This window comes from Triturus cristatus, chromosome 11, assembly GCF_964204655.1.
Source record: "Triturus cristatus chromosome 11, aTriCri1.1, whole genome shotgun sequence".
Classification (NCBI taxonomy): Eukaryota; Metazoa; Chordata; class Amphibia; order Caudata; family Salamandridae; genus Triturus; species Triturus cristatus.
In genome coordinates, this window is record NC_140594.1 from 172069996 (window position 1) to 172084696 (window position 14701).

General features: G+C 42.8%; 1 protein-coding gene across 1 annotated transcript in view; it reads left to right on the forward strand.

Annotated features, from left to right (window-relative positions):
* The window catches only part of ATP2A2 (ATPase sarcoplasmic/endoplasmic reticulum Ca2+ transporting 2), a 246589-nt gene extending 232494 nt beyond the window's left edge, over positions 1-14095 (forward strand). The window contains exon 21 of the mRNA XM_085634330.1: positions 13298-14095. Within this exon, the coding sequence (XP_085490456.1) occupies positions 13298-13311 (14 nt within the window). The 3' untranslated portion in view covers positions 13312-14095. The remainder of the gene's footprint in view (positions 1-13297) is intronic.
* The last annotated feature ends 606 nt before the right edge of the window (positions 14096-14701 follow it).

The following is a 14701-nucleotide window of genomic DNA, read 5'->3' on the forward strand; positions in this document are numbered from 1 at the left end:
TGTAATATATGTATAGCTAAAATTTAATGGAAGAAGACATGGGCAAATAAGTGTCTAAATACAGTATTAGCATCAGCAGAGGATTACGGTCGCGTGAGTTATAGTTGCCTACAGTAACTATAACGGGGGAATTTCATTGGTTTTTTATCAGTAAAATGTACAGCTAACTATAACGTGTGAAACCTATGGTTTTTTCAGTGAATATATATATATAGCATTTTCAAGTATTCGAACGTCAAAAGTGCAAGACCCTTCTATATAATTTTTTAAAAAATATTTCACTAAACACTGGTCCATCAATCAAGGCATAACAGCAATACAGAGTCCTTCCCACACACCGTCGCTGCTTTCATCAGAGTTCTTCCCAGGATGTATTAACCTCTGATGATTTTGAAATTGGTCTGATGTCTCAGTTGCTGGTTGCATTTTGGGTTGTGAAGAGTGTATCAGTAGGTTGCACTGAAATGCTGTATAATTTGAATGTGTTAACTTCGTTACATTTCGAGTACAAGTTTTAAAATGTATTAGGTGATGCTAAAGGCCTGTATCCAGTCAACTAGAAGGTTGGCAAGCAAGCCTATTGTCCAGCCGATCTGTGTAAATTATTTGGTGGTAAAGTGTGTCTGGTTAATGGCATATTCTGATGAATACATCTTCCTACAGATTCCTCTCCTTATGAATACTCCTTTCAGGCTTGAGATGGCTAAGCAAAAACCTTTTTCCCTTTCAATGACTTTCTGGCATGGTCAGATAGAGCCACAGGCCTCCAGCTGTGCCACTGCCTCTGGATGACATTACTGGAATATATTAGGCTCCAGCCTGAGTGCTGACATCTTTCCTGTTTTTACTTTCCTTATCGGTGTGATCTGGGACTCTCTTGGAGTCCCACCAACAATTTTCTCACCTTTCGACAGCAAATAGATCAAATTCCTCCTCAAAGGGACTCTGGCTTTAAGCTCTGCAGACAGTGTCACGAGATGCCATTTTTGGGTCCCCCCACGAGTGTATGTGGTGTCTAGGCTTGCAACATAACTTTGGAACTTGTAACTCCATACACCTAAAGGTCATCAGGGAGCTGGAGGCCTAGAAATTTTTGGTTGAGCATCAAGGAGCTGGAGGCCAAGTAATTGTTGGTTAAGGCCCACAGGGAGACTCCCACTACAAATGGTATCGCTTTTAATGAACCATTCACCTTAGAAATCTCATGACAGATCACGTCATAGGAAGAAGTAGTATTCTTCCCCTGTTTTCAGAATCATTGCAAGTCTGAACATGTTGGGCGACCATTCCACCTGCACCTCTTGCCTGGCACCTCATAAGACAAAACCAGAGTTTCTCAGTCCTTTGGCTGACACTGCACAGACCTTTTGGCTTGCAATGCTGATTTTTTTCAGGGTGACCCAAATTCATCTGGGCTACTCCGGTAGGGGTGTGGGAGATCTTTTCGTGTGGGTTTGGTAGTCCAACGCCATGCCCCCACCCCCTTCACTTGTGTAGCTCATGTTGGAGTTTAAATCAAGTGTGGCTCGGGCCCTTCAGTGTCTATTTCGAAATATCCATGCTGTCCACAAAGCAGGCTCAAAGGAGAAGTTGAAGGATAATTTTAATGATGGACCATACTGTGAGCACTTTCTTAGGACCAAAGGTTTCACTGCTTGGAGTAAGTTGTTGGTTCAGATGTCGTGGGACTCCAGGATAAGAACTATGGCCATACGTATGATAATGACTTGAAGGCAGATTACGCCCTGTCACCTTTACAGAGTGAAGCTGGCACCTACTTGGATTTACACAATGCCACTGGCCTGGAGGATTCCCCAAGAGGGAACATTTCCTGCACCCCTGGCCGTTTTTTGTAGGGGGTTTAATCTTTTACAACAGTTGTTAGGAAGGCAACAGAGGTTGTGGAATTAACGTTGCCTTCTGTGAAAATGAAGCTGTAACATTCTGAAGGAAATTTTGCAATCCTGTTGCTTCTGTTTAATGAAGTGCTCATGGATTCTATATGGGCTGCATCATTTCAGCTGCAACAGTCCACAGGTAAAACACCAGATGGCATAGGTCTGCTCCAGGGGACCTGCACATTCTGTCCTTATCCTTCAATGACCAGTCTGCTCGTTTAGACATAGCCTTCAAAGCTCTCTGTGTGGTTCCCCTAGACAGAAGATCAAAGAAGAACATATGAAGAAGTTGTTCTCTAACCTGGTGAGTAATGAACTGGATGTGTCAATACAGACTCTGACATTTATCCTGCACTCTACGGACACAGCTGCTTTTTTCTTGGGCACAGCTGTCAGCCTGCATCCCCTTGCTTGTATCCTTTTTACTGGATTCTGATGATATGTCAAGGCTACGCTTGTAAAGATGCCCTATGAGAGTGAGCAGCTATTGAGGGAGACGGTAGACTTCTCCTTAAAATGCTTCAATAGAGTTACAGCTCATGCCCTGAGCCTGGCCTCCCTGGTATGGCAATTGCACCATCAGTATCTGAAGTTCCATGGCTAGTCTAGTTCTGTGCAGTCTCCGCAAGGGTAGTCGTCTCAGCCATTTCAGACGCCACAGATACCAGAAGTTGAACTCCTTGCCTTGCTGTACAAACAAGCTGTAGGACGGATGTCTGTAAGAAAGGAGCATATGATTGTACTCCCTTTATCTTGGTCTCCAAGAAGGAAGGAAGCTTAAGGCTTATCATGATCCCCACCTTCCTGAAGTTGTTCATCTGTCAGGATACGGTTGTGATGCTGTCCCTGAACCAGGTCCTGTTGGCCTTGAACTCAGACAACAGGTTAGCCTCCAGAATGACTAGTTTAATCTTCCCATTCTCCCCGCCCACTGGCGCTCCTTGACGTTTATGGTGCAGACCCAATACTTTGTGGTCCTCCTTTTCGGGCAGACAACAGTGCTTCTGGTGGTTTTGGCATCTTTGTTGTGGAAATCGGAAGTCCATAGATTCTTGCACTTGGACGACTGGTTGGTGACTGCACAATCCAGGGATATCTTCAGTTTTCAGTACCTTTCCTCCACGACCTGGGCTTTTCCTTCATCAGTGAAGTCTCACCTCACCCCCACTGAGAGGCTGACCTTTTTGGAATGGTGTTCGACTCCGTCCTTATGAAGGCCTTCACTCCTCATGGATCGCAGATATTCCAGTGATGATACCGCTATGTCTGAATGTAGCTTGGATCCTGGTCCTGGAGGTCTTGCACCTGCTTAGTCTCCTGCCTCCTGTTGGTGCCTAATGCATGGTGGTGGATGAGCCCCTCTAGTGGTGTCTGAGGAGGCAGTGGCCGCAACGCCAAGGAAGTTGGCTAGGTCAGTGCCTCTGTGCATTGGGATTTCTCTTTGAGGGTTTTTTTTTTACCACAACTCTAAACAGAAAGTGTCCTAGATTTTGTGGCATACGCTTCCCACCAGATGGTTCCCAGGAAGATGCCTTTCGGGTTCACCTGCACGCAGGGCCTGCTGTACACGTTACAGCCAATCCCACTTCAGTCCAGATAACTGCAGAAGGTGTGTAAGGATCAGAAACACCTGGCTCCAGACTGGGCAAGAAGGATCTGGTACATCGATGCTGGCATTCAGGCTTTTTGCCACCACTTCCACCTCCTGCACACAATACCTGCTCCAGGACGGTCATATCATTCACCCCAATAACCAGATGCTACAGCTGCATATATGGCGAGCGAGCAGTGAAGCTTGTTGGTGTCGAATATGCTCCAGTGATGTCAGTTGCATCCACGGTCACCAGAGAGTGCTTGCTGGGGGAAAAATATTTCTGACCAGTATGAAGCCTGAAAGGAGTATTCATAAGATGAGGAATCTGCAGGAAGAGTGTGTGGTCACCAGAAATACTGTTACTGTATGGAAGTATTAAGGTTGTAGTGAATGTGTGTTCTCTTTTAATGTGTTCTGCTGCACAATTGTATGTGGTGTCCTGTTGGAGTGCGGATGCCCAGGTGTGTCTGTGTTGTGAATGCATTATGTCTAGGGTGTATTGTTGTGTAAGACCAGTATATGAGTGTAAGGTGGCGGGGTTTTAACCCGACACTGGGGATGCTTGTTTTCTTGTAGGAATCGAAACATTCTTCCTTCATTTAATACATCTCTCACATTTGACCCCAGATTGAGCAGTCACTTGGTTACTGATGACACAACCCTGTGTGAAGGTCTCTAGTATAACTGGCTAGACATCAGTTTATAGTAATTTTCCACACGTTGTACTTCCGCTAAAACTTGAAAGGGTAAGTTAGAAAGCAATTATGCAGGTTCATTACGGGGTTCAAGAGAGGAGAAAAGTAATGTGTCAAGGCAAGAACCCCCTCAGCATCATGGGAAAAAGGGTTAGTGTTCAGAGTTGGTTCTAGGACAAGGTGAGACTAGGCGAGCACCAGAAGGTGAACAATGCAGATTACCTTTATTATTAAGGTTTCATTACTTGACAAACATTGCTAGGTAGACGTGCCAGCAGAACAGCCCAGGTAATATCGACTCTGATCGAGGTGATGAAAAAAACATGGAGGATGGGCTTATTGTATGTACAACCGAGTGCACCCTTCACATAAGGTGAACATGCATGCATAAAGGCATCGGTGAGAGCCTGACCTAATTCTGGCATACTCCGGTTACCTTAATGATTGAATAGCAGAAGCACACCAAGTTTTTGCGTGCTTAGCAATGTCATGGTTAGCGTCTCTATCAATACTACACCAATGCAGGGGAGATATATTTGGAAGAAATGCCACCTTTTTGATTGGTCTTGCTTGGTTGAGAGTTTCCAATGGAAAATACATCTTAGATGGTTACCAGATCGCTTTTAAACAAGGGCCATCTCAGCGGTAGGGCTTCAAGCCTGAAGCTGGTTTCCACCCACCATCCGGGAGGGATAGAACCATTTTAACTCCAGAGGTGTTTAAAAAAAAAAAAGTACACTTCTTTCATTATTAGTTTGACTAAAACGGACACTAACACTTGATGGTCCATTTGGGGAAGATGTCATGTCTATGAATGGTGCTTAGTCTTCCTACCCACCCATCACCATGCTGAGAGCAGGGTTCATCTGTATGCTGCGCCCATTGACCCGCAGTTCCCTGCATGCTTCTGGTGTAAGGGTTCCACCAAACCATGTGTGGGTGGATACACATAGGCTAATAATGAGGGTGCACATCGCATCCCAGTACAAAACACAGACTTCCTGGCATGAATGCCGATATCGCCTCACCACTCGCCCCACCGCAACATCACCAATTGTTGGGACTGCGCAGGGGGCCATACGACACGATGCTCTCCAATTTCATGTTCAGGTGTAAAATGAATGTAATGCATCTTTTTCGTATTAATGTCACCGATACTGATGTGATGTACTTAATCAAAAAAAATGCCAACAAAAATGATTTTGTTAATCCTAAAAAAATGTGTGGGTGGATACCTTATAGGTCTCGCTTGCTGCTCCGCCTATTTAAGACATCTCTCAAATCCGTTTACGATGCGCTTGCATGAGTGTATCCTTTTACAGCCATATCATGTCTGTTTTCTATAGTAGTAAAAATGTTGCCTTGCGCCTACTTCATGAGGTGTTGCTAGCATAACAAACTCTTTATAGCAAATATACCTGGAAGGCTTGTAGTAGGTATGGAGTGAGGGATTATTATTTAAAAGGTTAATATATTACATTGAATTCAGCCCCTGAATAAGAGGATGGAATGACGCCTTTACCCTTGAACAGTTGGGAAATGATGTGAGAAAGTCTAGGAATGAGCTAATCGGAGTGGGGCAGAGTGCAGGGGGTCAGTAACTGAACTCTGCAGTTTATACCAAGAGGATGTTTCCAAATCCTCCGTTTCTGCAGGCAGCCATCATCAGGTCAGGCTTGCTGACGTGTGCGAGGAGGAAAAATGCTCGGAATGAACGGGACCTGCGGATATTGGTGCGGGAAGCACCGGAATGTGCGCGTGATACTCCATTTCTAAGGGGGGACTTGTAATTGGAGATGTTTGTCGCACCCAGTGAACAGCAACCCCGAGGGTGTGTTTGAATTATGGGATGCGATGAATAACACGGAGATATCGAACCACTTTTAATCGACGGCTAAGTGAGCTGTCTGGCTTGGCCCATTTAAAAATGCTGTGAACTCTATTCCAGGAAGTCTTGCGACACGTTTCGCATGCAGCGTGACGCCACAGTGACTCCTCTCACTTCGGTGTGCGTGTTCAATGTGCGGTGAGAATGAATGGCACGACCCTCAAACAGCAAATGCTCTTAATCGCTGAACCTGCAAGGGGCCTCTTTAGCACTTCACCCAGTTGGAGGAATCCGCTTCCATCCTCATAGCCTGAGTTTCTGAAACAAACTTTTGATTGACTTGGGTTACCCGGAACACAATGTACTAAGTAATTAATTAACTTGTGAGCCCGCACAGACCTCCTCAGGGCTTCTCCTCTGAAGGAGGTCACCTGGGGTTAGTTTTTCCGCGTGCTCCTTGAATGAGTCCTGGTTCATGTCAGGACTCTGCCTGTCTCTGGTTCTGCCATTTGCTGTTCAACCCTCCGTGTTCATGTGAGCCCACGCCCTCCTTTAGGACTCTTTTCCTCTATTAGAATTATCTACCAACATTGTGTTTTCACCACATTCTGACTCCCATGACACTGGGCGTCGCGAGCCGCGCTCTGCTCTGTTCCTGGCTATGCGGTGAGAGATGCTCCTGGCCATTACCATGGCAACCTTTCTCAAGGGGAGATCCTGACCTCCAAGAATACATCTCAGGGAGGGATTCTGGAGTCACAAGAAGAATACACAAGGATCCCTAATCTATCAGATTCCAATTATCTAAAGACTATATCTCTTCCTATCAATTCAGGAGTGTTTATGTAAATGTAGTGCATTTATATAGCGCTCCGCACACCCCCGAAAGGGTCTCTCAGGCACTGTGCACATACCGCTGTGGAACCCTTCCTGGCCTTTCCCTGTGAAGTGCCCACTCCTGGGCACCCCCAAGGTGAAGCCAGGCATCCTAGCGCTTTTGGGGGCATTGTGGCGATTAAGCAAGCTATTGCCCAGAGTTGCAGAGTGGGACCCATGATTAGAATAGGCACCAAGGCAAGAATTATCGGGTCTGGGGAAATGGAGCCCAAGACCCGCCGAGGCAGGAATTGAACCCTGGTCCAGGCCAGACCTCTGCATCAGGGTCTGTCGCTCTAACCATTGAGCCACACTTCTCCACTGAATACAGTAAACTGACCTTCTGTGGGTATCTCTCTCCGCTTTAAATAGGAAGCATTAAGACTTGTCTTTTGTGATCTTGGTGGACTAGACTTCCTTCTGGTAGACTCGAGCATGGACCTAATGCCGCCGGTCTGTGGCTTTTGCGCCGAACACCCTTTTTAAGGCATTTTTGTCTTGGGTGCTACGTTAACCTCTTCCTTTGAATGGGCCACGCAAGTACCCAGACGAGAGGTATCATTTTATTTTAATTGGATTTCACACAAGTGAGCTCTCCTTTTGAAGCACTTGTGTATAGAAGTGTAAACATTTACATGCACACATCTTGTAGGTGAACCAAAAACCTGACTATCCCCTTTGCAGGATGCAAGTGACTAGAGCAATAACTCCTGAATGTGTTTAGCCAGCCAGCTACTGCCTACAGGGTGGGTGGGAATGGATGCATTGCTATGACCAAGTTTAAAAAAAAAAAAAAAAAAAGAAAAAGGCCAGTGACATGTTTTCAGACTAAGCTCTGCAGAGTTGTACACACAGTGCTCACAACAGCCCTCCACGTCTAAATGTGAAGTTTGAGAAATCTTGCCAATGCAATTCGCAGCATTTCATGTCTTGGTTCTTGGTTACTAGATGCATTGAGAATGTATTATTAATTCACAATATCAGCGTCATAGTTCCTCTTACAGGCCGGTTCACCCCAGTTTAGTGCAGCCGACGGAACAGTGTGCACTGCTGGGATTTATGATAAACTCGCCTGGTCTGTTTTTCATCAGGCCTCTCATGCTACAGCGGCTCCAGCTGCCTTATTACAGCCCCCTGTGCCTTATTGGAATTAGTTTCCTTGTTCAGTATGTTAATTTAATGCATCTTATCCAAAATGCCACTCAGTTTACCGTTGTCAGCACATCAAAAAAAAAAAAAACCTACATCAGGAGGCAAAAGTGAATATGTGAAGAAGGGTGTGTAAAATGGTTGAGACGCACAAAAATGATGTAGATGGACTACACAAATACATCAACAAAGAAGATGTCCAGTTGATATATGTTTAAATATAGATGGACCAGACCACAAAATTGTTTCTTTTGTGAAATATCCTATTGGTTATTACTGAATAAAAATGTTCTGTAAATTAAAGAATTAAATCCGACAGAAACCTTGTAAAGTGCATTTTAAGGGTAACCCTCTGGTGTATTAAGAAAGTCCTAAGAATCAGACGAAAGGGGGTGTTGCATGCAGGAGATTTGTGTTGAGAAAAAAAAATCAGGAGGGGTAAGAAGCAGCAGAAAAATGAAGAGATTCCAAACAGAGATCCGAGACAATATGCTTGAATGTTTTAGTAGAATAATTGCCCAAATATTCCTCCAAATCTAATCGTGTGAGCAACTTTCTGTTTTTTAACCTCTGCTGAATTTTTTTTTCTAGCAAAGCCAGGTTTGTCGAACTGAGGCAATATTACCGGAGAAATATAAAAACCTAACAGTGCATAAAATAAAAATAAAAAAAGTGCCTCATATAAGAAATCTAGTTTTTGTAATTTGTTCTCTGCTTCTAGAGACACATTGGGATAAAAGGCAATTTTAGCTCTTGGTGGCTGCATTGGACCAGTAGTCAACACTACTAGTACTTGTTAGTTAAGCTTTCAAGCGGATAGTAAAATGTAAATTTTATTTGCTGCATCATATAAATGAGTTTTTATCCCTATTCCCCCCAGTCCGTCTTTAACAACCTTCATGTTCTAGAGGTAGGTGTCACATGGTTAGCTTTCATCGCCTCTGGAAAAGCTGCAGATGCATTAGAACTTCATTCACGACTTGACCTGCTGAATCTAAGCCAGTTCTTAAGTCAGTGTACCAGCACAGGTGTTACATCTACTGTATGGCGTGTTTTTAGAGGGAGAGTATCCCAAGCCATGTCCACCGTCTCCATCTCTTTCTATTGATCCAATTTCTGGGTCAAGTACTCACAACGGCTGGTAAGGTCCTATACCAAAATTGCCATGATTAAGTGAATCCTTATTTCCTTGACTCAGGGTATGTCATTATCCTTGATATAAGGGTTTCTATTAATGTACCTATTGATCAGCTGAGGTGTGTTGGCCAATGCAACTAGCTGCCCACCTGCAGCAGGGTTTGTGGAGTGAGCCTGCCCACTCTCTTCCATCCGTTCTTCCCATCATCCTCTCTCTTCGGCAACTCCCTGGACTGCGCCTCAAGCTCCAATGCCTTAACCACCTTTTATGAGTTGCAATAAAAGACCCCTCTGTAGGTTGATATGCCACTTAAGCACTTCATGAATATTTCCCATCTTGAATATATTGTAAATTTGATAAGTAAAACATTTTACTCTAGGTGTTCCTCTCTGTAATTTCCCCTCCTGCTTTCAGATTTTGATACACCCCACCCCTACTCTTGTGGTGGTAGCCAACAGTTTTTTCCTCTTCTTTTTAGTGAATGAGAATTTATATTCCTTTGAGATATTTGGTTTCCGAATGTCATTTCCCACACATTTTTCAAATACGTTCAACACTTCTTCCTGGAGTGACTCATTTCAGTTCTTAAAAATGAACACAGTGTAATTTGCTGTTTCAGTCATCGTATTGAGTCACATTATGGATTTCTGCCTTTGTTGTTGTTATTTCTGATGTCTTGAAGCACCAGTTTGAGCTCCCCATGTTTCTTGCTCGTCTTCTATACATGCCTCATATTCTGGCATCCCTGACTCTTTTGAAGGTGGTTTTCATGAAGTTCAGGGTTCTTCCGGTTGTAACAACACCTCTGCCTTTAGCCTAAGGCGTATCCAAACCAGACCATTATCTCTAAATTCCAGATGCGTCTCAAGTTAGTATACCACATTTTGAACTTTCACGTGCACCAGATTTGATAACATGGCATTGTGTTTGAACTCTTGTACTTAGATGTCTAAGTGCCCCATGCACAGTGTCACAATAGCTCTACTTTTGGCTGTTATTGCCATTAGGTGTTAGAATCAATGACCGACGAGTCTCTCCTAAATTGTAACTTACTTTTATGTGCCATTATGGCAAAGGCATCAACTAGCTTGGTTCCTCTATTTCCCCCCTCCACAAACCCCCTTGGGTGATAATGGGTTGTATACTACAACATATAGTGGCCTGGTCTCTGTCTGTAACCAAGAGTGCCTTGGCACATGTTATCATCTGTATTATTGTAGTTTTCAGTCTATCTTCCACCTTCATATTCTCCATGGACTTTCTACTCTCATGGCCAAGCTTTGTTCCAAGCACACTTTGCCATCATGAGCCAAGCCATGGTTTTAGGTGATCTGACTGCAGACTGGCAGTCCCACAATTCAAGTGGATCATCTATGGGTATTCTGCGGTCAACATATTGAAGTCCCTCCCCTCCTCTTTGAGAACTAAAAGACTTGGGCCTGATTAAGAGTTTGGTGGACAGGGTTACTCTGTCACAAATGTGACAGATATCCTGTCCGTCAAATTACAATTCCATTATATCCTATGAAACTTGAAATATGGTGGGCATTTTTGACAGTGTATCCCATCCACCAAATTCTTAATCATGCCTCAGTTAGTTTTCCTAAGATCTTGAAGACCGAACATGTGAAGCAGTAACTCACAATCTCGGCCAATATTTTGTCCTAGCTTTCTGTTTCTATTACTGTGTGCCTCTTGGCAATCTGAAAGAAAGACTGTTCGTCTAAAACAACGGAACAGAAATGAGGGAGTGAGGTAAAATAAAAGTGGACATGCAGTCGGAGGCGCAACTTGTGTGCTCCCTATAAAGTCTTTGCTGATTGACACTCTACTCACAAAAGTGAATAATGGTAAAGTGAATCATGCAACACACAAAAGGTAATGGGAGGCTGCTTGCTGAAAGTCTGATCATTAGCAATCACTCTGGATAGTACTCCAACCCATCGTTCTTTTGTTCACCATGCCACCTCAGTTTGTAACCAGCCATACGCAGATCAGTCTTGACTAAGATGTACCCAGCTGATGAGCCCATAACTAGGGCGTAACTGGTCCTGAGTTGCTTGTGTTTCGGTTCAGGGAGGACCTGGCTTGACAGTTCGGGCTGGACTGTTCCCACGAGGAGCAGGGTCATGACTGATTTGCATATAGCTGAGTCCAAACTGAAATGGCATTGTGAGCAAAAGAACGATGGGTTGGAGTCCTACCCCGAGCTATTACCAATGGTTAGACTTATTACAAACATCCTCCTATCACCTTTTGTGTGTTTTAAAGTGAATCCTGCACCATGTTTCACATGAGCTGGATGTTTCCTACCCCCCCAAAACAGCTATCCACTTCCTTAAAACCTTGGTGCTCTTCATTTTAAGTAAATTGGGATCTGTAGAGCGCCACAATAGCAGCATTATTTTGCCATAAATGTGTTTCACACTAAAATCTTTCAAAATTTATGTGCAGTACTTCTAAATTTCCTTGGCAGTACTTTGTAATTGGACCCAACTTGCTTCTTACATGGGATCGAAATAAAGACGTATAGAACCTAAAGGCTATTTATTTAATTGTGAAACAGCACTCCCTTTACTGCCCCAACTTCTCTGTGACTCTAATATCTCTATGTGTAGCTCTCCAAATTGCTGCCTTTTTTTAACCTGCTATTTAGTGAACGTCCAGCGGCATAGCTAGACCTTTGGCCGCCTGTGGCGGTCCCTACTTTTGCCGCCCTGCAGCGGCCGCCGCATGTAAGAGAGGGTGGGACCTCCGCCCCAAACTCGTGCTACACCACTGTGAACATTTCATATGTTATCTACATTATATATAAACATGTTCTTTGATTAGCACCAAAATTAAGTTGTTTGCAGTGATGTCCAAGGCTGTCCTTGAATTCACAGTGCTCCTTGTTTATTCTAAAAGCATCTACTTTAAATTTCCCGACTTCTGTGTTTGGTCGTAAGCTCATTTATCTCCAGAACACAGAACTGCTTGCTTCCCCCATTCTTGCAGCTGCTGTTCCACTACTGGTTGAAGTCTTCTTCTGCGTGAATCATACATGGACCCCAGTCCAGAGAATATTTTCTTAGCGACACTTCTCATTGGGGGCGGTCTCCATTATATATAGGGTACGCCTGCAGAATGATTGCTAATCTCATACCCCACCAGTTAGCCAGCTTCCTCTCCACTGAAAAAAGTTCAGTTCTTGAACTTTTCGCACCCTGGGGGATTTGAGTATTCCCTGTAACATCAGTTGTGCCCCAAGACTTATCTAAAGGGAAATATGGAAGATACTCATGCATCTGATTCGAGGTATACAGTATATGCCAAAAGCAAGTTTAGATCTTTGGAAAAAGGTTGAAAAGAGACCAAGGGTGTGATTGGAAGAATGTCAATGAAGTCACAGACGGGCACTGTAACAGGAAACTTTACATGATTCTATTCTTACTGTACAGACCCGGGAAGGCTATTGAGACCATATATGTATGTCTACATATACATATATGTATGTGTGTGGATCTTCCCCACGGCAGCGGAACTGTCTACCGTTATGGTTTCTAACCAAATCTGGAGGTGTGCCTTGGGTATTTAGATGTATATTCCTTAATGCAACATGTCAAGTGTTGTTTAACAAATGCTCATAGCCAATAATTAATTTGCCATCAACCTGTTAATTTGAATTGTTTATTCAATCCTGATCGTTCCCTACTAGGATTCTAATGAATAATACACCTGTAATTAGATTTAGATTAATAACTAACTTTGAAAATGGATACAACATGAATAGTCACAGTGTGGTGTGATTAATTTGACACGTGCTTCATTTTCACTGCAGTTGCAAGAGCACGCCACAGTTTACTACTAAATGCACAAGTTTGTTGTGGTTTGCTGTCACAGTTTAGTTCTTATTTGATTTTTGGTTAAAGTAGCATAAAATATCTATCTACAGTCTATTTGTATTTAAGGATGTGAAGTGCATTCAGACAAATGCCATAATTTCATAATCCTGAAAGGGAAATAAGATTTCTATTCCATCAATAGAATGTGATTGTCTAAATGTCCCTTTCAATAATTTCGACCTGCTTCTATACTTTTTAATGCTTTATTCACATCATCTTCTCTTTTCCTTTTCAGCCCCCATGGAGTAATCCCGCCCTAGACTATTTTGCAGGAATGTAAGGTTGTTTTGTTGCGTGCATGTGTGTTTTAGTGTCAATTCTACCAAAAAAATTCTCTGCATGTATGTGTATAACAAAATTGTTAGGGGGAGAAATGTGTGCGTTACGCGGAGAACCTGTGTGCTACAGATAGGGCTACAGATCTAAAAATGTAAAAATGTGCTATACAGCTTAAGGAAGCGGAGATTTTCGCAGAGAATTTGGACTCTTGCCGTATGGGGGAAGATCTTTTGTCTACAAAGAAGAGCGAAGGAGAATCCTGCCAAGTTTCCGTAGATATCTCTGTAAAATGTCATTGTTTCTAAAATGTACAATATCATTGCAATGCATGCCTTCAATTGTAAGTAGCCAAATCTCTGTATTGTATCATCCAACGTGCTACTTTATAGACCGCTATGTACAATATGCAATTCTATTTATAAGGTAATTAAAAACACTACAGATGTTAAAAGTTTAAAATGTACGACTACAGTTGAAGATCATCATTTCAGATTTATTTTATTTTTTTGGTCGTGCAAACAGTAAAAGTTTTGCACTGTGATAATGTAAGTTAACTTAAATTAAATGTAAAGCTGTAGACAGATGTTGGTGCAATATAAACTGTGTGATGCGTTCATCTAAGAGTCAGTTCCCACAAATGTTTGTTTCACCTAAGACAATTGTAAATATGATCAATTGTTCATTTTAGAGCTGACAATATAAAAAGCATCACATGAATTTCATGGTTTCAGGAAAATAAAAAATATTCAATATATGCTTGGCTTTGTTCGTTTTATTTCACAGATTAAACTCTTTAGGTGAACAAAGTGCAAAACTGGAAATTATGCCGGAATAGGTTTGAAAAGAATTTGCTCTGCATCAAAGAAGATTGCTCTACGCTCATTGGCACAACCAGCCTACCACCTTCAGCTACTTGAAACACATGCTTTTTTAATTGCAAATTAATAGATAGAACACAAAGGAATGGTTACCTTAACTACTCGACACGTTAAATGTTTTTATCTGGTAGTTTTAGCAATGTGCAAGGCATTCAATTTTGAGTGCGAGGGCTTGGCACACAGGGAAAAAGGGGTGGTGGAGGGAGCAAGATAACCACAGCCACCTTACGATTTATTTAGGTTATAAGAGTTGTGTGGGGAAAAAACTTCCTTGTCATAAAATGTAATCCTAAAACATCACACCATACCTGTTTTTCGGCTCTTGCATTGGTTTTTGATCTGATGGCATGTGCAGTTTAAGACCCCTTCCATCATTCCTGTGTCCAGTGAGGACACCTGACCAGAGGACTTTCAGAGCAGGCTAAAAATATGCACAAACAAGATCACTCTAATAAATCGGACAGGTTCAAAGCTACTAAGAA